The sequence below is a fragment of the Fukomys damarensis genome, unplaced genomic scaffold, assembly GCF_012274545.1.
Source record: "Fukomys damarensis isolate Sample0158 unplaced genomic scaffold, DMR_v1.0_HiC HiC_scaffold_16, whole genome shotgun sequence".
Classification (NCBI taxonomy): domain Eukaryota; kingdom Metazoa; phylum Chordata; class Mammalia; order Rodentia; family Bathyergidae; genus Fukomys; species Fukomys damarensis.
Window position 1 is genome coordinate 51213137 of NW_022900928.1, and position 24905 is coordinate 51238041.

Here is a 24905-nt window from a genome sequence, read left to right on the forward strand (position 1 = left end):
AAATTCCTTGTGGTCAAGTTCCACCCCTTATAGCAACCACTGTTTAATTTCTCTTATCAGAATTAGTTTTACTTGGTCATCTTTGAACAAAACCCAGACTGCACAGAAAAGTATACAAAGATTAAACAACTGGGATCTCATCCTATTGTAAAATTTTTGCTCTGCAAAAGAAATCACCAACAGAATGAGAAGGCAACCCACAGAGTGAGAAAACAATTAGCCAGTAGTTCCTCAGATGAAGGAATAATATGTAGAACATACAAAGAATTGAAAAAAATAGTCCCCCAAATTTAAATACCCAATCCAAAAATGGGCATCTGAAATGAACAGACATCTCTCAGGCAAAGAAGTAGAAATCACAAATAAACGTTAAGAAATGTTCAATGTCTGAGAGATGCAAATTAAAGCAATGCTGAGATTCCATCTCACCCTAGAAAGAATGGCTATTATCAAAAGTCAAACAACACATGCTGGCAGTAACACTGTTCCACTGTTGATGGAAGTGAAGACTGGAGAAACTGCTATGAAATAAGTGTGGAGATTCCTCAAAAAATTAGGATTAGAGGTCCCATTTGACCCAGCTATTTCTTTCTTGGTATCTTCCCAAAATAATTAGAAGTATCATACCACAGTGATACATGTGCACCCACGTTTGTAGCAACACAGTTTGTAATAGCTAAATCTTAGAACTAACCCAAATATATTTAAATTCTTAGTCAAGTTACTGTTTTTCAAAATCTAACATTTGTTCTTTCTGAGTAAAGGTTTGAACTATGAAAATACTATTATACAATAAATGGCATTGTTTTAAAACTATTTTCTCTGTTTAAAATTTATTGCCTGTTTCTACCACTTGCTTATGTTTTAAATGTAGAGCTTTTGAAGAAAAACGAAAAGAACATGAAGAAAGGGAACACCAAATTAGAGAACAAATACTCCAACAAAGAAAACAGAAGTTTGAAGAAGTTACTGAAAAATTCCAACGTGCCCACATCCCTCTTTCTCAACGGAAGAGAGCAGGTACCTTAATTTCTCAAGCAATACAAGAACAAAAATTAAAGTTATGATCACATTTGACCTGACAGTAACATGATCAATGAAAAAACCAAAGAGAAACCAAAACTAAAAAGACCAACATGCTTTTTAAATAAATAGGACTTTAACTAAATGAAAAACAGTAAATTGATTTAGGTTTTATTAGAAAATACTTTGTTGCTTCTATTAGTAAATTCTCTATTAGCTTACAAGTTTGTTTCTACTTCAAAGTGGCTTACAGTTTTATCATTTTAAAATTGATTAACTGAACAAAAGTACTAACATTTGAGTTCAGGAAATTAGTGTTACATTCATTCTGGTATTTTATCCACAGTTTGGTTCAAATTCTTATTTGAGAGACTAGCAGAATAAAAAATCTACAAAGTAATATAATCCAAAACTCTAAGACTCATAACCAACTAAGAATCTAAATATGGTTATGGTCAGTATGGTTATGGTCAATTCTTTGGGGTCATATTCCAATATTTATACATTCAGTAGAAAGACAGAATTGGAATCTGTGTCAAAGCTTCACAAGATAGAGCTTTAATGCATTCAGCCACTTTATGCTATCATATGCTAGCCTGTGCTTGGCCCTGAACTGAGCTGAGATACCATCTCATTGTATAGTACAATTAAATATCCCATGGCCTATTGGAGATGAGAGTAATATAAATAATGCTGATAATATGGTAATTTACTATGGTAGCAGAATGTGTAAAATATTGTGAGAGCATAGAGTGGAACACTAAACATACATAGGGAAATTAAGTGTATTATTCCTGTAAAAAAAAAGTATTTAAGTTGAATCTTGAATAATCAGTATTTTGCTAAACAAACAGAAGGAGCAGATAGTAGCAGTTAGGGCAAGCTGGGTGTGATAGCACGCACCTGCAACCCCAGCACCTGAGAGGCTGAGGTAGGAGAATCACCAAGAGTTCAACGCCAACTTGGACTGCATATAGAGTTCAAGGCTATCCTCAAATATACTGTGAAACCCTGTCTCAAAAATCTAAAAAATACATAACAAACAAAAGAAAAAACAGTCAACTATATAGTCAAGTATACATATAGTCATGTGACTAGCGAGCAAGGCTTTTAAATGTGTATCTTTTACATGGCTATCCTTTATCTACATGCATATAAAAGATGCATAGGATGTAAATGCATCAAATATATTAAATCAATATTTAATATTATTGAAGATACTTGAAATAAGAATGTATTGGAGTTATTTAGGGGCTAGGATTTCAACATATAAATTTTGGAAGAGGCACAAACATTAACACCATAGTATACTCAGTTTCCAACATGAGACTTCATTGATGAAAATAATAACCTATTGAATAGCCTGATGTTGAAAATAGGCATTTTTGTTGAAATTAAGGGTATTTAAGATAAGTGGACTTTCCTGAACATATTTTACCTACCCCCTATGTTTCAAAGAGCAGAAAATAAGAATCCAAAGATATGTATAACTTTTATTCTTAGGAAGGCATCTGAGGCCACCAATAATATGTTGGAAATCAAGTATAATAATTAGAAAATAAGTTAATGTTTGCTATGGTGTCTCTTCCAAAATTTGTATGTTGAAATTCTAACCCCTGTGGTGGTGGATAGAAAAAGAGGCCTTTGGGATCTGATTAGATCATGACTTTCTTATGTGGGGGATTAGTACTTAAAAGAGACCACAGAGTGCTACTTAGCCTTTCAATAAGGTGAAAACACAGCTGAACGTTACCATCTGTGTGGAAATGTGCCTTGATCTTGGACTTCTCAGCCTGCACAACTGTGACAAATAATTTTCTATTATTTAGCAAGTTACCTTGCTTAAAGTATTTATTATAATAGCCTTAAAGAACTAAGATGTCATCTAAAGCTTGATAGTCACATATATGTCCTTTATGATTAGAATAACAGTAGACCATCCCACAATTCTGCATTCTTCCCTAGCTTATTAGTGCATCACTGATTAGGGAAATGATTCACCTCTAGAATTCAAGTTTGAATTAATTGTCATGTAATAATATACTGAGGGCTGCAGGAGAAGCAATATTCTTTTTTATGCAAAATAAAGGAAACATGGGTTGCTTTAGAAAAGCAATATTCTTAAGAAGGTGAAAGAGAATATTTGGAAAGAAGCAAAAGAGGGCCGGGGATTTAGCTCAGCGGTTTGGTGGCCTGCCTTGCAAGCGCGAAGACCCGAGTTCAATCCCTGGTACCAAAAAAAAAAAAAAAAGAAGCAAAAGAAATAAGAGTGTATTGAACATCAAAGTGCACATTAGAAAGATTTGGGACATTGAATACATATAGAAGGCAGGTTTGGATTAAAGGTTGTGCAGAGCAGTGTGTGTATAAATGTTCATACTAGTACAATAGCTTGAATAAGTTACTTGGCTCTTCTATATCTTGTTCTTCTTAGCTGTAAATTTCACATATCATTGGCCTTATAAGCCATAGTGAGAATTAAATTAGTTCATACAGTATATATAAAGTGCTTAAAAATGAGACCTATAGGCGTGGACCAGAGCTGTGCAGGGGCACGCAGATCCCAGACAGGATCTGCCCTGAAAAGAGCTGCACAGGCACATAAACAACAGCAAGAGGCCCACCCAGACTCCATCTATAAGTGAGTGCAGATCCCAGGGAGAAGCCCTCCTGGACCAGAGCTGAGCAGGTACACACAGGTCCCAGCCAGGGCCCCACCCAGACACCAGCAGCTTGGGCTCACAGTCCCCAGCCAAATGCCCTCCTGGAATAGAGCTACACAGTCAGGCAAGCAAAAGCCAGAGGCCTGCCCAGATACCATTCATAAGTGCATGCAAACCCCAGCCAGCAGCCTACTCAGACACCAACAACTCAGTTGCCACACCCCCAGCCAAAGGCTCTCCCAGACAACAGCAACACTGGGGAAAACCCCAGGCAGAAGCATGGTGAGATAACATCCCAACTATGCACAGGCCCCAGCCAGAACCCCGCCCAGAAGACAGGGTAGTGCAGGGATCCAGAAGGGCACCATTCTGAACCCAGGAATTGGTGCAGTGGTGAGCAGCAGAGAAAAGGCCTCTCAGTGGCTTGCTGAGAAATAAGACCACTGGGCAAGCAAAAAGTTGCCTCAACAAAGGCGCAGCATGCTATATCTATTGAAATGAGAAGACACATAAACAAGTCTCAAAACTAGACTTCCAGATCACCTAAGGCAACCCCACAGGGCAACAAGAATGAACAATGTGATACTCAACTGCCTGGACTCCCTGAACTGGCAATGAAAGAGGATCTAGAAAAAAATGAAATCAAAAATTATTTCTTAGATAACAAGAGAGATTGTGTCCATGGAGCAAGAAATAAATAACTCTAGAGCAGTCACAGATTAAAAAAAAAAAAATACAGGAGCTGAGGAACATGATAGAATCCCAGTGTAAGAAACAAATGGAATGAATAAAACAGATGCAAACAGATATCCAGGAGACTAAAAACTCCATTGATACTTTACACAGTGGAATGAGCCAATGTAAGGACAGACTATCAGATACAGAAGACAGGATTGGGACCAGGCATTTAGCTCAGTGGTTCCCACCACCTGCCTCACAAGCTCAAGGTCCTGAGTTCAATCCCTATTACCAAAAAAAGACAAGATTACAATTAGTGACCAGGAAAAGAAAATTTTCTTAAAATTCTCAGGGACCCCAAGAAAGCAATTTAGCAGCTTCTAGATGATGCAAAAAAGAATAACATAAGATTGATCAGGTTCAATGAAGAAACAGGAGCATGCAGGTGACATTAAAAAAAAAAAAAAAAAAAAAACTTCACAAAAGTAGTAGCAGAAAACTTCCCAAGCAGGGGAAAAGAACTTGAAATACAGATCAGTGAGGCATATATGACTCCAAGTAGCCATAATAAAAAAAAAATCTACACCTAGGCATATAATAGTTAAGATTCCATAAACAAAACAGAAGAACAAAATTCTACAAACAGAGAAACACAAATCACAAAGGAAAGCCCATCAGAATCACAGCAGACTTCTCAACACAAACCCTCAAGTGAAGAAGAGCCTGGAGTGAAGGATTTCAATCCCTATAAGAAAACAGTCTCCAAACAAGATTGATGTACCCTGCAAAGCTATCTTTCAAAATTGATGGTGATATAAGATACTTTCATGGCAAAGAGCACCTGAGCACCTTTATGAATACCAAAAAAAGCACTCCAAAAAAAATTTTTTTAAATATCCTACGAAAAAACAATGAGGATCACAACCCCAAGAAGCCCAGTACAATGAATCCATCAGGCACAACAAGAAATTAAATGCAAAGTGGGAGAATCAAACAAAAACAAAAGCTCGTGACAAGGATAAGTCAATACATATCAGTTATAACCATCAATGCCCACACTCTTAATTCACCAATCAAAAGAAACAGACTGGCAGATATTCAACATAGACTTAATTCAAATAGAAACTCAGACTGAAAGTTAAAGGGTGGAAAACAGTACTCCATGCAACAGGAACCCCAAAAAAAGCAAGAGTAGCTATCTTATTTGCAGAACAAATGGATTTTGAACAAACACTAATTAAAAGAGACAAAGGAGGACACTACATCCTTGTAAAGGGGTAAATCCAAGAGGAAAAGATAACAATCATAAATATATATACACCCACCTATATAAAAATACTAGTGCACCCACCTATATAAAATAAATACTAATGGACATGAAAATTCAAGTAAGTACTAATACAGTAATAATGGGAGACCTCAATACCCCAACATCACAAATAGGTAGATCAACTAGACAGAAAATAAACAAGGAAATACTAAAACTCAATCTCTTGAACAAATGAACTTAATGGAGGTTTATGGAGTGTTCCACCCCACAAAATCAGAATACACATTCTTTTTGGCTGCACATGGGTTGTTCTCAAAAATACACCACATACTTGCTCATAGAACAAGTCTAACACAAAGGAATTGAAGTTATCCCCTGTATATTATCAGACCATCGTGCAATGAAATTAGAGATCAGTAGCAACAGAAACCATACAAATTTCATAAACCCATGGAAATTGAATGATACGCTCCTGAATAACCAATGGGTCCCAGAGGAAATTAAAGAAGAAATCAGTTTCTATAATTAAATTAAAATGCTAATCCAACATATCAGAATTTATGGGACACAGTGAAGGCAGTCTTACAAGGTAAATTCATACAAGTGAATACTCATATTAGGAAAACAGAGCAAGCTCAAATAAACAACCTGATGCTCAACCTCAAACTTATACAAAAAGAACAAGACAAACCCAAAGCTCATACAAGGAAGGAAATTATACTGATCAGAGCAGAAACCAATGCAATGGAGACTAAGAGAACAATACAAAAAATCAACATAGCAGAGAGTTGGTTCTTTGAAAGAATATACAAAAGTGACAAACCCTTAGCCAACCTTACAAAAAAAGGAAAGAAAAGACCCAAATTAATTCAATTAGGAGTGAAAGGGTGAAATTACAACAGACCCAGAAGAAATCTAGAGGATGACCAATACCTACTTTGAAAACCCATACACCAATAAGATGGAAAAAGACAGAAATGGACAGATTCCTGGATACACATGAATTACCGAAGCTGAACAAAGAAGAAAATTCTGAACAATGCAATATCATCAACACAATTGAAAACATAATTAAAAACTGAGTAATGAAGAAAACTCCAGGTCCCAATGGCTTCACTGCTGAATTCTACAAGACATTTAGAGAAGAACTACTACCATTACTATTTAAACTCTTCTGTGAAATCAAAAGGGAAGCAATACTCCTGAATTCATTCCAGAAAGCAAACATCACCTTGATCCCAAAATCAGAAAAAAGAAGAGAACTATAGGCCAGTCTCACTAATGAATATAAATGCAAAAATCTTTAATAAAATACTGGCAAACAGAGTGCAAAAGATCGTCAAGAAGATCACACATCCTGACCAAGTGTGATTCACCCCAAGGATGCAGGGATGATTCCACACATGCAAATAAACAAATGTAATATATTATATTAGTAGAACCAAGGACAAAAACCATATGATCATCTCAATAGATGCAGAAAAAGTATTCGACAAAATCCCACACCCACTCTTGACTTAAAAAAAAAAATTGGAATAGAAAGTCTCTATCTCAACCTGATAAAAGCCACCTATGAAAAACCAACAGCCAATATCATACTAAATGGTCAAAAACTTAAGTCCTTCACACTAAAATCAGGAGCAAGATAAGGAAGTCCAGCATCATCACTCCTGTTCAATATAGTTTTTGAAACATTAGCCACAGCAATTAGACAAGAGAAAGAAAAGCAATAAAGATAGGAAAGGATGAAGTCAGATTGTCACTATTTTCAGATGACATGATACTCTATATAGAAGACCCCAAGAACTCCACCAAAAGTCTTCTGAATATAATAACCAAATTCAATAGAGTAGGTGGATATGAGGTCAGTACACAAAAATCAATAGCTTTCCTGTACATGAACAACATACTCACTGAAAGAGGAACTAGAGAAACTACTCCCTTCACAATAACATCCAAAAAAATGAAATAACTAGGGATCAACCTATCAAAAGAAATCAAAGGTCTCTACACTGAAAACTACAGCTCTTTGAAAAAATAGACTAAAGAGGGTATCAGAAAATGGAAAGATATCCCTTGCTCCTGGGTAGGAAGAATCAACAAAGTGAAAATGTCCATACTTCCAAAACTGCTATATAGATTCAATGCAATCTCAATTGAAATCCCAGGAGCATACTTCACAGACCTTGGGAAAACAATCCAAAAATTCATTTGGAGCAAGAAGAGACCTACAATAGCAAAAGTAATTCTAGGTAACAAAGACAAGATAGGGAGTATCACAATACCCAACTTGAAACTATACTACAAAACTACTGTGATAAAAACATCATGTTACTGGCAAAGAAACAGACCTGAGGATCAGAGGAACCGATTAGAAGATTCAGAAACAACTCCAGACACAGTCACCTCATCTTCGACAAAAGGGCTAAACACCCTCATTAGAGGAATGATAGCCTCATTAATAAATGGTGCTGGAAAATTTGAGTTTCAACTTGCCAAAGATTAAAACTAGACCTATACTTGTCACCATGCACTAAACTAAAATTGAAATAGATTAAAGATCTAAATATTAAAACAGAAACACTAAACACCTGGAAGAGAGTTTAGGTAGAACTATTGGAGACATTGACATAGGAAAAGATTTCATGCACAAAACCTCAGTTTCATGTGAACTGGCACAAACAATCAACAAGTGACATCACTTCTTATTAAAAAAGCTTCTGCACAGCAGAAGTAACCACCAACAGAAGGAAGAGACAACCCACAATGTGGGGGGAAAAAATTTACCAGCTGTTCCTCAGAGAAAGGTCTACTATATATTTATATATAATATATAAAGAACTTAAAAAATAGGACCTCCCAAATTTGAAGACCCAATCCAAAAATGGGCATCTAAAATGCTCAGACATTTCTCAAAGAAGTAGAAACAGCAAATAAACAATGAAAAAATGTTCAGCATCACTCGTCATTCGAGAGATGCACATGAAAACAACACTGAGATTCCACCTCACCCCAGAAAGAATGGCTGCTATCAAGAAATCAACCAATAGCAAATGCGGGTAGGGTTGTGGGGAGAAAGAAACCCTTCTCCATTGTTGGTGGGAGTGCAGAATGGTGTAGCCACTGTGGAAATCAAAATGGAGATACAGCATCACTCGATTCGAGAGATGCACATGAAAACAACACTGAGATTCCACCTCACCCCAGAAAGAATGGCTGCTATCAAGAAATCAACCAATAGCAAATGCGGGTAGGGTTGTGGGGAGAAAGAAACCCTTCTCCATTGTTGGTGGGAGTGCAGAATGGTGTAGCCACTGTGGAAATCAAAATGGAGATACCTCAAAGAACTAGAATTAGGGGTCACATTTGACCCAGCTATTTCTCTGCTGGGTATTTTCCCAAAAGAATTTTAAAAATCATACCACAGTGATGCACATGCACCCATATTGGGTAGGGTTGTGGGGAGAAAGAAACCCTTCTCCATTGTTGGTGGGAGTGCAGAATGGTGTAGCCACTGTGGAAATCAAAATGGAGATACCTCAAAGAACTAGAATTAGGGGTCACATTTGACCCAGCTATTTCTCTGCTGGGTATTTTCCCAAAAGAATTTTAAAAATCATACCACAGTGATGCACATGCACCCATATTCACAGCAGCAAACTTTACAGTAGCTAAGACTTGGAAACAGCCCTGTTACCCATCAACTGGAGACTGGATAAAGAAAATGTGGGGTCTTGTTTTTTTATAAAATGAAGTACTACTCAGCCATAAAGAATGAAAAATTAGAGACACTTATAGCTAAATGTGTGCACATTTAGGCGATACTCTTAAGTGAAATAAATAGGACACACATGTAAATACAGAATAGTTTCTCTTGTGTGAGAAACTGAAAGTGTAAATAAGGATATTGTGAAATAGGAAGAAAAGGTGCAAAGGGCAAGGGGAAGTGGGAGGGATTGGGAAAAGGAAAGAAGGGAATGGAATTAACATAAAAAAATGCAAGCAAAGTCTTTGTAAATAGGAAGTGGTGGAGAGGTTGAAGGGAAGGCAGAGGACTGCGGAAAAAATAAAAACCAAGATACATTATGTAAAGGTAACAAATTTCTAGTGATAAATGTCATTACATTGTATACCTAAAATATACAAATAAAATTAATTTAAAAAATAAAGTCTATAGCAGTGAATGCTCAATAAATGTTAGTTTATATTTTCCCTTTTATTTTTAGGAATATTTATAAATTTAGTCAGAAATGTATGGGTCTATGAAATCAAATATAGAGGGTTTTATTTGATAGAATAAAGAGAGTGGGTATGTCTCAAAGTTTCTTTTTTCAGGTAATTCTTAAAATTGGTGATGAAAATTTCCAAGAAATATTTTACCTTTTGAAAATTTGATGTCATTTTTAATATTTATACTATGGTGAAATGTTTTCTTTGTACAGTGGTTTAAAGTGACATTTTATCCATTGAAAAATTAAATCATATAGACCATTGATGATAGCTGTTCAATCTTTCTTTATGGTACTCTCAGTTTTCCAAAAACCTGTTCCTCCATTAGAAGAGGCCCTTAAACAAATTCAAGAATCCAACTTGAAATCAGAAGTACGCCTTCCCTTTTCCTACAGACCAACAATAAGCCAGAGGTAAGTAATTTATTATTACTATGTATAATTATTTGTATATAGTAATCTCTAGTGACTAAATTTGTGGAGCGTTTCATCAGCTACTCCCTGCCTGTTTTCTAGAATTTATTTTCACAGATTAAATTGAGGTAGAGTAGATTTAAATTAGCATTCTAACTTGTTATCTGAAAAAGTTTTGGGTACTTGGGTATAAATACTTCCTATGTTGAATAATTTTATATGGAAATGCTCATTAAAACATTTTAATATCTCAATGTTGATTTTTATTACTGAGAGGAGAAAGTTGAAGTATAGTGATATAAACTTGGGTTTAAAAAAAGTAACATTACATAAGAAAAGGGTTTTTTTTTTTTCTAAGTGGAAATTTTTTCCTAAATGTCCAGAATGGACTACAGCAACTCTTAGTTCCTCTCCAAAGTTGCATAAATGAATCATGTAGAAATAATAGAATGGATCAACAAGTACTGTGTGCCCTCTAACATTCTGTATTTTTCATTTATTTATTTATTCCATATATTTATTGATATATACTATATACATAGAACTAGATGAAGCTTTGTCAAGGGATGTGGAAAAGTATACTGTTATAAAATATCCCTTTACAAAGTAATGAGCATGTGCAAAGGACAAGGACATTAGAAGGCATCATATATTACAAGAGTGACAATTTGGTTAAATCATAGAGTGCAAAATACTAACAATTTGTGTAGATGTGACACTGTGAAGGTAAATGCATCTACATGTTAAGGGCTATAAACTTTATCCTAGAGTTAAATAGAATTTTAAGCAGATGAGTAAGATCCAAATTTTTAAAACATTCCAATTCATTGAGAACTTTTGTGGATAATGAATTGAAAGAAAAGGCTATTTCAATAAATATAGAAATTATATGATCTAGAACTCAAAAGAAATGACAGTGGATGTGATCCAATGATGAACACTAGAGAGCAGCAACATTTAAGAGATGGAAAAAGAGATACCTGCAAATAGAAACAGGTAGAATTATTGACGCAGGACTAGAAGAGGGTAGTTTCGTATAAAGTAAGGAAGGATCAAGCTTCATGGAAAAGAAATAGTTTGCAGAGACCAAATGATTTCTAAACAATCAGTAAATTAGTAAAATAAAAAGTGGTGTTTGTCAAGATACTGGCAGGAAACAGGAGGCGCATTTAAAAAGATTAGATGCGAGGTTAATAACGAGGCTATGAAACCAACAGAGGACTGTGAAGCTCTCCCAAACTGTCAGCAAAGTCAGTGTTACCAATACACACCAGAATTGAAAAGAGCTGAAGTTGTGGAAGGGGGCTGATAAATGGAACCCATGGGCCTAGGTAAAGGAACATAGCCACTGCTAAACCAAGCAAAGCAGTGAGAGAACCAAAGGAATAAGTGCCAGAAGCTACTGTCACCATCCTGTCTCCTGCTAGTGTCATTCATTAGCCAAACTCAGCCATGAGTCTGAAGGCAAGTAAATATTTAGCCTCTGTAGAATGCAGACAAGTAGGAAAGTGTAGAAAATGAATCTGGAGAAGCAAAGACAGAATATCCAGACAGATGCAGAGTTCATGGTATTTCCCAACAAGAAAGTCACTGACAAATTTTGACCGCAATTTTGGGGGGAGTGGTGAAGGCAGAAAATGGATTTCAGTGAGTTGAAAGAAATGGAAAGAAAGATAAGTATAGCTTGCCCATGAACATAGAGTTATAAGATAATAACCAGAAAAAATGTAGGGATGGGATACAGTCTTTTCCTTTAAAATGAGAGATCTTACCCTGTTTAAAAATGAGTGTCAAAGTGATAAGTAACAGAAATGCAGTCTAGAAAGGTCGAGTAGGATAAAAATATGAAATGAGTCAAGTACATACTCTGTGCTATACAATGAATAGCATGGGTTACACATATGATTGAGATATAGTCTTCTGCCTAAGAAGGGTTTGCAGTCACATAGTAAGCCTGTGTAATGCTGGTTACATTAGAACTCATATGTAATACTGTATTCTGGGGGTTGTTATAGAATTATTAACAAAGTGACAAACACAAAAATTTTTTAAATTGTAAAGGATGAGTAAGAAAGAATTGTCTAATAAAGAAGCATGAATTGGGTTTTAGGAATGTATAAGTTAGAGTGTTATAAAAGACACAGACCGTGAAGGAAATGGAACTTGTTTAGAGTGGCAGGAACACAGGTTGTGTTACTAGTAGGACAGAAGATGATCTAGAATATTAACTGAGTTTTATCCTATAACTAATTTTACCCTATAACTGTAATGGTTCTCCTATAATGGAGAACCAATGGAGACTTTAAAGCAGAGAATGGCATCATCTTTATAATTTTAAAAAGATAAATGGTTTGAATGATGGAGAATAGAATAGATAGAAATTGGAAGTCTGAAGACCAGAAAGAAAAAAAATTATTGGGATAATACAAAAGATTTGTCATTACTGCCTAAATTAGAATAACACTGTTATGGTTTATTGAAGAAAATAGATCTGATGAAAGATAAACAGATTGCTGAGATGTAGTTCAGTGGAACAGTGTTTGCCTAGCTTATACCATGGGTTCAGTCTCCAGCACTACAAAAAGGTGTATGATAGTATTCTATCACTTTCTCATTGCTGGAACAGAACACCCAACACCCAAAACTTAAAGGAGGACAGATTCATTTTGGCTCATATTTTCGGTTCATGGTCAGCTGACTCTAAGGCAGAAGCAGCATGGTGGAAGAGCTTGGGTGAAGAACAACTGCTCATCCCATGGTAGCCAGGATGCAAAGAGCCAGCAAGGGAGATAACACCCATCCAGGTCACACCCTCAGTGACCCACGTCTTTTGACCAGGCCCCACATCTTGACAGCACATTCAGCTATGGATTTATCAGTGGATAGTGCCCCCGTGATCCAGTCTCCTTCCAAAAAACCCATCTCTGAACACATGAGACTTTGGGGGAATATTCTAGATCTAAACCATAACATTCCACTCTTTTCCTCCAAAAGACTCATGTCCATCTCCTTATGAAAAAATGTATGCACTCCATGTGTATGAGTTGACAAATTCTTAAACAGTTGTTATTGCTGAAAAGTCCAAGTCCAAAGTCTCCTCTGAAACTCAAGCCAAATTATAGCTGTGAGCCTAAGTAAAAATCAAAAAAATTAAACACTGCTGACATAATAGACATTTCCATTCCAAAGGGAAGAAATGGGTGTAGAAGGAGATGAGGCCAGAGTAAGTCTGAAACCCAATAGGGAAAACATTAAATCCTAAAGGATACTGGGAATAAATTCTCCAGTAGAGAAAATATTGAATTAAAGCTCCATGTTCAGCACCTAGGGCAAGCTATGGTGAGATGTGAACATTAAAGGGCTTAGGTGCCCTTGCCCTTATGGTTTTGCCAGTGCAGCCCTTGTGACCTCTGGGATTATGACAGACAAAATTAGAGGAAACTTCAAATATAAGGAATAATTAGCATGTACAAGAAAGGCATGAAAGGCCATGTTCTGCTAGGAGAATGTTACATGATTCAGCTTAGCTATGTGTACACTGAGAAGAGAGTTGTGCGAAGATACGTTAGAAAGGAGTTAAACCATGAAGAGCCTTGTTTAAAAATTTGTTCTAGAAACACTTAGTGAAAGATTTGAAACAAGCACACATTTATATTTTAGAAGTGGTACCAGAGTGAGAAAAAAAAAAAAAGGTAAGGCTGAAGGTGTGGAAATTCAACTAAAGTAGTATGTAGGTAATAATGACTTCGTCTTTTTAGAATTTTTATTAGTACATGTTTTCAGTACATAATATATGGGCTGCCAAAGCAAGCACTGTTTGCAGTACATAATGATTACATTCATCTAGGAGAACTGATAAATGTTAAACACACCTTGACTCTTTTCCTTCCACTTTCCCTGCCCTACACCCTCCCTCCATCTGCTGTGATGACTTCTGAAGAGCTATTTAGAAGAACCTGGGCATGATGTCACACACCTGTGATCCCGGCCCTCTGGGAAGCAGAGGAAGAAGGACCACAAGTTTGAGCCTGGCCTGAGCAATTTAGAAAACCTGTCTCAAAATTTAAAAACAGATGGAGAGTTAGTTCAGTGCAAAAGCCCTGGGTTTAATCTCTATAACCACAAAATAAATAGGCAGGAAGATAGACAGATACTATAAATTTTGCAATTATTAAATTCATTACAAGTATGGCCATTAATCGTCACACATCAACTTCATTGGATTAAGAAATGTGTAGCAGATTATTAGAGCACGTTCCAGGTTGTGTCTAGGTAGGGCATGGAGGCAAGGCCTTGGGTACTGTATGTGTTCCCACACCTACTCCTCTCTGGCACTGTTCCCTTGCTGTGCTCCTTGGCTTCTATGAACTGTTCTGTGGCATCCTTCCACCATGATGTTCCAACCAGCTGACTGAAAAGAGTCCCCTCCAAACTGGGCTTAACTGAACCATTCCTCCTTTAAGTTATGAGTGTCAGGTATTGTGTCCAGCAACAAGTAAACTTAGCATTACAGCAAGCAAAGCAGTGCATTGAAGTGGGAAAAGTAGAACCAAAGAGCAGTGTGGTAAGGAACAAATCCAAGTTGAGGCAATAAAGGCAATATAATTTAGACTACTTTATGCAATAGCTTGTCTTAAAAAATTGAAAAATAAGGAGAGGGGCCCTAGAGTTCACGGAATTTAAGCTGAGTTTAAAAATTCAAAACAATCAACAAAAAAAAATCAAAACAATTTAGTATAGAAGTAATATCCATTTTTAGTACAGGAACTCTTCCCTTTCAGGTTTCTTTTTCTGTCTCTCAGTTGTTATATTTTGTGTTAATCATATATTTTCAATTTTAAAAATGCGTCTTGTTCAGTAAATGAAAGTATAGACTTGTTTGTCCAATAATGTTCAGTTGCTTAAGTCTTAGAAGAGTTAAAATGTCAGAAAAACCGAGTTCTCTGAAACAGATAGTTATCATGACTGCAAAGCTGTGCTGGATCACTAAATATATATCATCTTTGTTTTATGAAAAGTGACTGTCAGTCAACACTAAAATACGTAGTTTTCCTGTTACTGAAATATATTATTTTGACTGACTTTATGATGTCTATATCACTGTGTGCATATATACCACATGCATGTCATATATTTGGAAAACAAAAATATATACAATCTATAGAGAGAACAGTATAGTTTCATTATTTCAAAGTTGCATTTCTTTCCACAGATAACAGTAGTAAATAATGTATATTAAAATGTTTATAAACTATAAGCAATAAATGCCATACAAATATGAGATATTGATTATTAAGATTCAGGTATTAGGTAATGAAAATATACTTATTGCAAATATTACCAATATTAATAAATATCATATTAAAATACATTCTCAATGAACTATAAACCTAAAATATGTTAATAAAGTGATGCCAACAAATGAAATTTCCAAAGAAACAGAGGTACATCAGTTCTTATGAAAAAAATGTCCTAATATGGAAAATGTTAATAGTAAATAAATATAGTTTGAGATACTGGTAATTTGATCATCTAAAAAAAAATCTATAAAAAAGTAGAGAACATTGATGCTTAAGCTTCAAGAAAAATCAATATATTTTTATGAACATGGAAACTTTTCAGAAATAAGGAAATATAAAATATTAATAAAGGACTAAAATTTTAAAAAGAAGACGTAATCAATCTTCTATCAGAACCAAATTCCTATCACAGAATGCATCTTCACCTTTCTGGTAGGTACAGGGAGAAAAAGGTATATTCTACCCCATGTTAAATACTACTTATTCTTTTTTACAATAACATTGTTAGATATCTATCTCCAATATCCATGTATTTTTTGGTGAGACAGCTCATTCTGACCACATGCTGCCCTGAAAAGTCTGGATGGAACTGAGCAGTTGTCTATTTGACCTCTACTTGCTCTTTGTGCATGTTCTACACCAGATTTTTCAGCCCATATTCAAGTATCTGTATGGCTAACAGACTTCTAAAACTACTCTAAGAAAAAGAAATAAGAAAAACGGAACACGAGTCAACCATGTAAATTTTTCAGTTGCGGTGAGAGCACCCTGTATGTTCAATGGAAGATCGTGCGTAGACCCTCAGAACAAAAGAAAAAAAAAACATGAATCAAAAGTCTAGAGACAATCCAGTAAATCCAAAAACATCTTAATAAGGCTGTTTCTTCCCCCCTGTCCAAATGCTTTTCCACCTGTACAGATCTATTCCCACCTGTCCAGCTGTCTCCACACCTGATCCCTACTTATCTGATCAGCTGCCTTCTTCACGGGCCCCAGTACTGTCCCACCATTCCCAAATTCTTCCTAGCTACCCAACTGTTTCTCACACACGGCAGCCCCAGACTCTGCCTTCTGCCCCCTCTACTCTCCCAAAGACCTTTGTACCTCCCTCATCACTGTCTTACCCAATCAAATATCTTCCTCACCCTCCTGCCTCAGTTACTTCCAGCTTTTCTAGCAATTTCCTTCCTCTACCAGCCCCTATTCCTTCTCGCCCACCTAATCATCGACTTCATCCATCCCAAAGTTCTCTATTTGTTCCTGATCCTAACTCACAGAATAAGTTATTTTACAAAGCTTTCAGACCTAAACATTTCCTTCCAGCCCAGCGTTCTACCCCAGTTACTCTAATGCCTTCCCTTATTCATCGTTCCCTTCCAGCTCGACTGGTTGTTTCCCCAGTCCCTTTGGAAGCTCTCCCTGCTTTGAAACCTTCTTGTTTATCCAGTCATCCCCTTCATCAACCAGTCCCCAGTCTCTCTGATACCAGTCCATTGCCTGAGCATCCTGCTAGATTGGGTCTTTTCCAGTCAGGTCAGCAATCTCTTTCACAAACCACCTTGTCAGATAAGCCCCAGGCCTTTTTAGACCATCCACCTGCCTCAAGTATTTCCCATGCATCTCCCTGTCATTGTCCATCCTCTTCTTTTACTTCATCTCCTTCTACTTCCACATCCTCTTCTTCACCCTCTGTAGCATTTTCTTCTTCATCATCTGTTCTCTCCTCTCCTTCACCTTCCTCTTCTACTTCTCCATCTCATACCCCAACACCTAGCCCTCTTTTGTCCTCTCCTTTACATTCATCTCCTTCTCCATATTTGCCTCCAGCTTATTTAGCTTTTCCCTCTCCAATTTCTCCTGTTTCTACTCCCTTTATGATTTCTTCTTCCTTTCCCCCTATGCTCCACTCTCCCTCTATTTCTATCTCCCCATCTCCTGTTTTTCCTATCCATCCTTTCAATCCTCCTCACGGGGGGAAGAAAGTAGAGAAAAGAAGAGAAGAAAGTGGAGTAGAGAAGAAAGGAATAGAGAAGAAAAAGTTGAGAGACGACAACTTTAAAGGTAAATAAATTGAGTTTATTAGAAATTTTGTAGATTTAGCTTTGTTTTATTTGGGAAGGGTGACCAAAGGGGAAGGATTATATAAGAGTAGGGAAATATAAAAGGAAGATACAGAAACATATCCACAATGTTCAGACACTTCTATTGAATACATTCTTGCTCTCCTTGATCTCCCTATTATAACAAAGAGGTAGTTAATAATGTAATACTCGTCGATAATCATTAACTTTGACTATTTCAGCCTGTCCAAATAAAGATATATATGGGTATTGGAGATAGGTATATATCTTATGTGGCCAAGTGTCACCTTTCAAACATATTTATATTTATTGAATTGGGAATAATATAATGGAATTGGGAATAAGTAGCCTTGGAATTCATACTACTCGCTATAGTGCATCAGGCAGTTAGCGATACGATATCTTCATTCCCATCCCATCTCTTCCAAAGACTTTCCTTCATTCTTTGTTTTTCTCTTTGTATATAAACTGAAATGTAACCTATAGATATACAGATACACAGAGAATACAAAATTGTAAATAGAAGATGATGTTGTGCTAATATTCTGATGACATTTTGGCACACTAAATTAAATATTAAAGATACCCTTTCTGTAGCATGAAAACTATGGTTATATTCCTGAAACAAACTAAAATAAATGTATACACTCTTCACTAAATAAGAGTCAAATTCCCAAACTTAGATAAGGAGAGAGAAAATTCCTGCCTACCCTGACAAGCAGTTTTCATAGTTTCTATATACCTGAATCTTCAACCAGCTCTTTAGGTTATAAGAATACCTGTTCCCATGACATCAACTCAGAACAAAGGGTAATACAGAATATTATTAGCCAGATAGAAACACTTGTAGGAAACTGAACTGACTCCACATATTACAGGAATTATTTATTCCTATTTCAAATGATAGAAGAATGAGATATAATAATCAAAGTCATGACTAATTGGGCATTCATACATGAAGGTGGAGCTCTTTACTGGCATTATACTCTCACAACCATTTTTATTCTATTGATTGCTTTAAATTACTATTCTACTATATCTATATATTTCTCCAATATCCTTATATGTTATTATCTGGATGTATACATACATACAAATGTGTCATTTATATACTTATAGAATAAGTTAATTTTAATTAAATGTACTAAAATTTTTATGTCTAATTCACAGAGCTATAGATCCTACTTTGTCTTCAGCATTGTCAAAAAATGATCACAAGCATCAGAAACATCTCATATCCAAAATCAACTGGGATACGGAAATGAAGGAAAACAACATGGCAAACATAACTACAAACAAAAATGTGTTCCAGCTTAAACTGGAGGAAACTCAGAAACTCCTAGAAGATCAGCATTTAAGCAGTTTGCAAGTATGCAATTTATTAATACTTTACTGCTTAATACTTTCATTTCTAATAATAATTCTCCCCCACTTTTCAGTGTTCACTAAAGAAATGTATGTTATTAGCTAAGAGTAGGCCATAAAAGATAGTGTGGCTGAATCAGTACAAATTTAACATAAATACTAGAGAAAGAAACTTTTAGTTTTTTCCTTACTTATACATTTTTCCCCTCTAGTTCTTTTGTTCTTTATCCATTCCTTCTATTTCAAAAAAATACACTTTATTAATTTTCTGATAACCATGAAAGCTATTTGAAAGTACAATGAAATGTAAGTATTATTAGAGACTGTAATGTAAAAACAACCTTAAGATTATAATACATATAGTAATTAGGTTCTTAACTGAAATATGACAGAATTAGCTACAAATGATGTTTATAGACTGTTCCTTCTGGGGTATTTATTCTGTTTTTTTTTTCCAAAATGAGTATAGATTTCAGTTGATTTTTCTACAAGTTTCTGCACTTTGTTTTTCATTGATAATTATAAGATGCTTAATTGGTCAATATCAAGATTAATTTGGCCTGATTGATCCAACAACTAATCAATAGTGCCAAGGCTAAGAAAGAAAAACAGGAGATGTCTGCTGGTGAAATATGACTTCTTACCAAAAACAACCATAATTCTGAACATAACATATGAAAGAAACAACTGTTTTTAGACATTGGACAGAGGTAGTATAGGATATGATCTTGAAAAGGAGAAATAATTAGGTAAGCCTCATGATCTTCCTAGGATTTCAATTTAGACATACTCTCTAGATAAACCTCAAAAAAATATGAAAGTGATCCCTTTGCCTATATTAAAAAACCTTTTTTCAGCTGTAAAAATCTAGAAATGCAATAAGACAATGTTTACAATGTCAACATTCAATCAGAATTTACTAGACATATAAAGAAGCAGAAAAATATGACCCATAGCCAGGAGAAAATTAATCAATATAATCAGACACAGAAATGGTAGAGACAATAGGATTAATAGGCAAAGAATGTAAAACCATTTTATAAATATTTTTCAACTAATTAAAGTAAAAATGAATATAGTAAAGATAAAAACACAATGTCTGAAATGAAAATTTTACTGGATGGGCTGCAGTCATTGTAGGGTGCGGGAGATACACATATTTAAAGACATAACAGTAGAAATAATCTGAACAGAAGTACTAGAAGAAAAAATATTGTACAAAATTAACAGTGTTAGTGACCTATGAGACAGTATCAAACAGTCAACACATTTAAGTAAAATTTCACAAAGAAGAGGGAATTTTTTTTAAAACTGTGACTCAAAGTGTTCCCTACATGATGAGAATTATAAATCCACAGATTCTAGAGACTCAACAAACTCCAAGAAGAGTAAATGTTAAGGCACACACAACACACAAAGGCACATTAAATTCAAATTAAACTAGAAGGGAAAAAAAGACATGTCTATAAAACAGATCAATATGTTCTACATATGTGTGAGAAATCAAATGTTTTTAAATATTTGCCATATTCTTACATGTTTGCAGTTTTTTTAATGATTGATAATTCCATGGAAATTATGAGAATGTCTTGAGTTTATGAAACTTATTTGTCCTCAGTCTCCCAAAAAGGAGCCATTTTATAAGTCAATAGTTTTGGAGCCTAAATCCATATTACAATTACCTGGGGTATTTTTAAATAATAGTAATTCATGAACTCTATCCAAGTATTAAATGAACTAGACCAAAGCATAGGTATTTTTTATAAAGTTCCTTATGTGGTTCTAACTTGTAAAGAAAATTGAAAACATTACTATAGTCTACAAGATTGGCTTTTATAAAAGCATTTATGTCCCTCCAACAGGAAGTTCATATCAGGGTCACAAAGCTTTTAGGAGACTCACTTAAGACCAGTGAATGTTTCAAGCAAAACTACAATTTGTAAATTATTATTTTCCACAATTTTACTTGCTATTATGCAACCTTTAAGAAACTCCATACTCTGAATGGAATATCAATAAGAAAACTTTTTTAAGCTATAACTATGGTTGGAATAATTGGAAAGTTACTTTAGGAGTTGAAATTGAAGCAAGCACATTTCACTATAAATCTATATGACACTCCTATTTTTTTACCTGAGGACTGACCAGTACACAGATATAAATAATTTCTACATCTATGCTGTTATAGTCATACATGCTGAAGAGAATTGGATTTGGTAACAATTGTATGTCATTAATTTTACCATTTTAAAAATGTCTAAGGCATAAAACAGTGTTCTCCCTTTTTTTCTAGAGATTTTGTGATGAAGTTAAGCAGATAACCAATTCTGAAACCCTTTCAAGTATAGACAGTCTTGAGGCTGGAGAGCATGAAGAAATATACTTTGCACTTAATAAGGAGTCTGCTCCACCAATCCAACAGAATTCTGTTTCTCTCAAATCATCAAATCTGCAGTCAACTAATCTAAACAACCTTGATGAAGATAAACTGTCCTTATCTAAAACTCAACATATAAATGATTGGCTTACAAATTTAGATGCCCAAAATACTCAGTCTGTCACACCTTCCTCAGATATTTTAAGTAAATCTAGTGTTTTGCCTTCGTGGGAACATTTTAATAATAAAGAACAAAATCAGTCTGCTTTTTGTAGAACTGTAGAAACAGCCACAAGTACTTCTAATAATTCAGTAGCTTTTGTATATAGTCCACCCATTGTTGTACTAGATAAAAAATCTGAAAAAAACTCTGGAAATAGCATGATGAAGACAAGTGACTTCACTTCTGGAACACTCAAAAATGAGAAGCCATTAGTTACTGAGACACCAACATTTAAATTCAGCAAAGCCTGGACCACTCCAGATTCTCAAACCCCGGAGGTGTCTACATTTTCAGACCAAGATAAATATTGTCAATTAACTCAAGAAAATAGAACTGCTTCAATTCCTACTTCATTTGTACCAATGGCGACACCTTTAGTCTTGCCATTTAATAGACAGTATGCTAGACCATTAGCAAAGAACAATATACACATAAAAGAAATTGATCCAGTACAGTGTTCTGATAAGCTAGATGAATTAAAAGATATTAAAGATGAAAATATAAAACATTTTAATTATGAAAAAAAAGAGTTGCCTTTATTTTCTGACAGTTTTCAAGCTGCCAATATACCTCAAAATTTTGATTCAAAAGATAAAAACCAAAAAATAGCTGAAACAGCAACATCATTGTGTAATGTAATTTCTAATTATGACTTATTTGATGAGCACAAGAAAATGAAATACAACATTCATGAGAGAAATGGTGTGAAGTTTCTTAAAAGTATTTTAAAGAAAGAATCTAAATATGAACATGATTATCTTAAGGCACTACTCATAAAGCAAGGCTTTAAGTTCAGAAATAAAAAAGCAGCAGCTATCAGAGATAGTATTGAATTAACAAAGGAAAAAGAAAAAGGTACAGAAATCCTAAAGACTACTAAAAAATTGAGGTGGTTTGATGAAACTATTCATATAGGAAGCAGTGCTGAAGACACTCACTCACTGAAGTACAGAACAGGAACTACTCAACAGTGGTCTCAACAATTTCATAGTCAAAGTGGTCCTGGCAGCAACGCAATTAATGGTCCTGCCTGTCCTGTGCATTCTGCTGATAGAAATAAGTCCAAGGACGTCTCTGAAAATGTCTCTACATTAGGAGGATCTGGAAAAGACCATGTGCCTTTGAACTGTTTTATACCCTCAGGTTATAACTTTACTAAGCAAGCCTGGCCAGTCTCCAAAGAAGAAAGTATAAGTCCTGTACATAATGGTGGCTCAAAAGCTCCAAAAAGCAATCTACAGAGAGATGGAGCAAAAATAATTAGAAGAACAGGATCTGCAAAAGTTCAATCAGGATTTATAGATACAAACAGAAAAGGCCCTATCATTCACCCACAATCTGCAAGCAAAGCCAATGCCTTTATACAAGCTCAGGGTAAACTAATCATACCTCAACCTCCTCCTAAACCTGTATCAAATATTAGAAGTAGTAAAAATGTTCAAGGGTCTCAGTATCAATCAGTAATGCCGCAAAATTCTCAAAACCTTATTACACATGACTGTTTTAATTCAAAATATGTGCTTCCCATAGAATACAGTTTCAATCAATGGCATCAAGAAAGTAGCCCCCCACTCTCAGATGCTTGTTCTGACCTGGTCACTGTGATACCATCTTTACCCTCTTACTATTCTTCCCAGTGCCAAACTTTAGCAAAAACAAATCATTCAAACAGTACTCAAATTTTTGCCCAGCAAGATGGAACATTATATTGCACCCAAAAAACTCCTGTTTTTGAAGAAAGTTATCAGTCTGTGACTCTTAAAACTACTGAGCAAGAATCTATTCCCTCGTGGACAAAAAGGAATAATATCCTGCACCAAAATAAGAGGACCTCTGGTAAGAATAAATTTATATCTTTTATAGATAAAATGTACAGCTTTTAAAATTCACCTTGTTTTTCTTACTGAGGTATGTGTACTGTGTGTGTGTGTGTGTGTGTGTGTGTGTGTGTGTGTGTGTATATATATATATATATATATATATGTAATTACAATTTAGTCATATAGAAATAATTTACTTTTCTTCACATAGTAGCTAGTTTACAAAAAATGTCCCAACCTGTGCTCAGTTAAATTTAGAAACTTTTGCCAGCCTCCATATTGTCCATGGTTTTTCTTGTTAATTTAAAAGGAGGACAAGGAACGGGATCTGATTTTGGGGCCACATTATTCTGTCATTACTATTGTAGTCAAATTCTCTGTCAAGGTAAACACAGTGAAAAATATTGCTTCAATTATCCTAAATTGGTAAATGTGATGGGTAATCTATTCCTTTATTTTCCCTTAAATTACTACGGGTAATTAAATTGCTATAAACTCATAATAGATGTAACCTGATCCTCCCATCCTTTTTTTCAAAGAGTGTGACAGCTCTGCTTTTACCTGTTTATCTTGGTTTTCATTTACAGAAACCCTAAACTTTTTTGAAAATTAATTATCTCTAGAATGACATTATATTTAGTAGCTAGTTGACTCCTCATGAAACTACTTTCTTTCTCTGGGGGAATAGACTAGAAACCCATAAATATCCCTGCCAGTAAGAACCAGTTGTCTACTGAGAAACAGGACTGGGGTTGGAAAGAAGGAAAATAGTAAAGAAATTCTTCTTTTCCAAAGGTATGAATAAGTATTAGCATATAAAAAGAACATTAGTTTAAAATAATATTTAAAGGGCCGGGGATTTAGCTCAGCGGTTCGGTGGCCTGCCTTGCAAGCGCAAGGACTCGAGTTCAATCCCCAGTACCAAAAAATAAATAAATAATAATAATAATAATAATAGTAATAATATTTAAAGTCTTCTTCAATTAGACCATGAGCTTTTAAGAACAAAAGAATTTTTTGGTTGTTCATTACTATATCTCCAGATCCTAATAGTATGTAACACTTAATAAGCATCCACACTTTTCTTAAATTGAATGGACACAACATTTGCACATGGAAAATTAAGTGTAAAGACTCATCTAAAAATCTTCAGTGCTTATATACAAAAATTTAAATTTTAAAAAAATATCTTACAGAAATTTCTTTTTTATCTACTCATTTAAGAATACTCCCAAAATATGAAAGTTATAGATTAGGTATTCTACAATAAAAAAATTATGATTACTTTTTTTTAGTTTGTTCCTACTCTCTGCCAAAGTGCTTTACATTTTTGTCTCATTTAAACCTTATAGTAACCCTGAAAATTAAATTCTTTAAACCCCATTTTGCAAAGAAAAAGAATCAAAATTGCCTAAGGTTAAGAGCTAGTAAACAGGAGAATCCAAATCTCTGTGGCTACAAA

The 24905-nt window shown here is 35.0% G+C and overlaps 1 protein-coding gene across 5 annotated transcripts in view; it reads left to right on the forward strand.

The window, feature by feature from the left end:
• Positions 1–24905, forward strand: part of Cep126 (centrosomal protein 126) — a 133437-nt gene that overhangs the window by 16478 nt on the left and 92054 nt on the right. For all 5 annotated transcript variants that reach the window (XR_783882.2, XR_783883.2, XM_010642039.2 and 2 more), the window contains exons 3-6: positions 875–1020; positions 10166–10277; positions 18829–19027; positions 21317–23459. Coding sequence is in view for 3 of the 5 variants with exons in the window: in XM_010642039.2 (XP_010640341.1) it covers positions 875–1020; positions 10166–10277; positions 18829–19027; positions 21317–23459 (2600 nt within the window). In the remaining 2 variants the exon portion in view is untranslated. The remainder of the gene's footprint in view (positions 1–874; positions 1021–10165; positions 10278–18828; positions 19028–21316; positions 23460–24905) is intronic.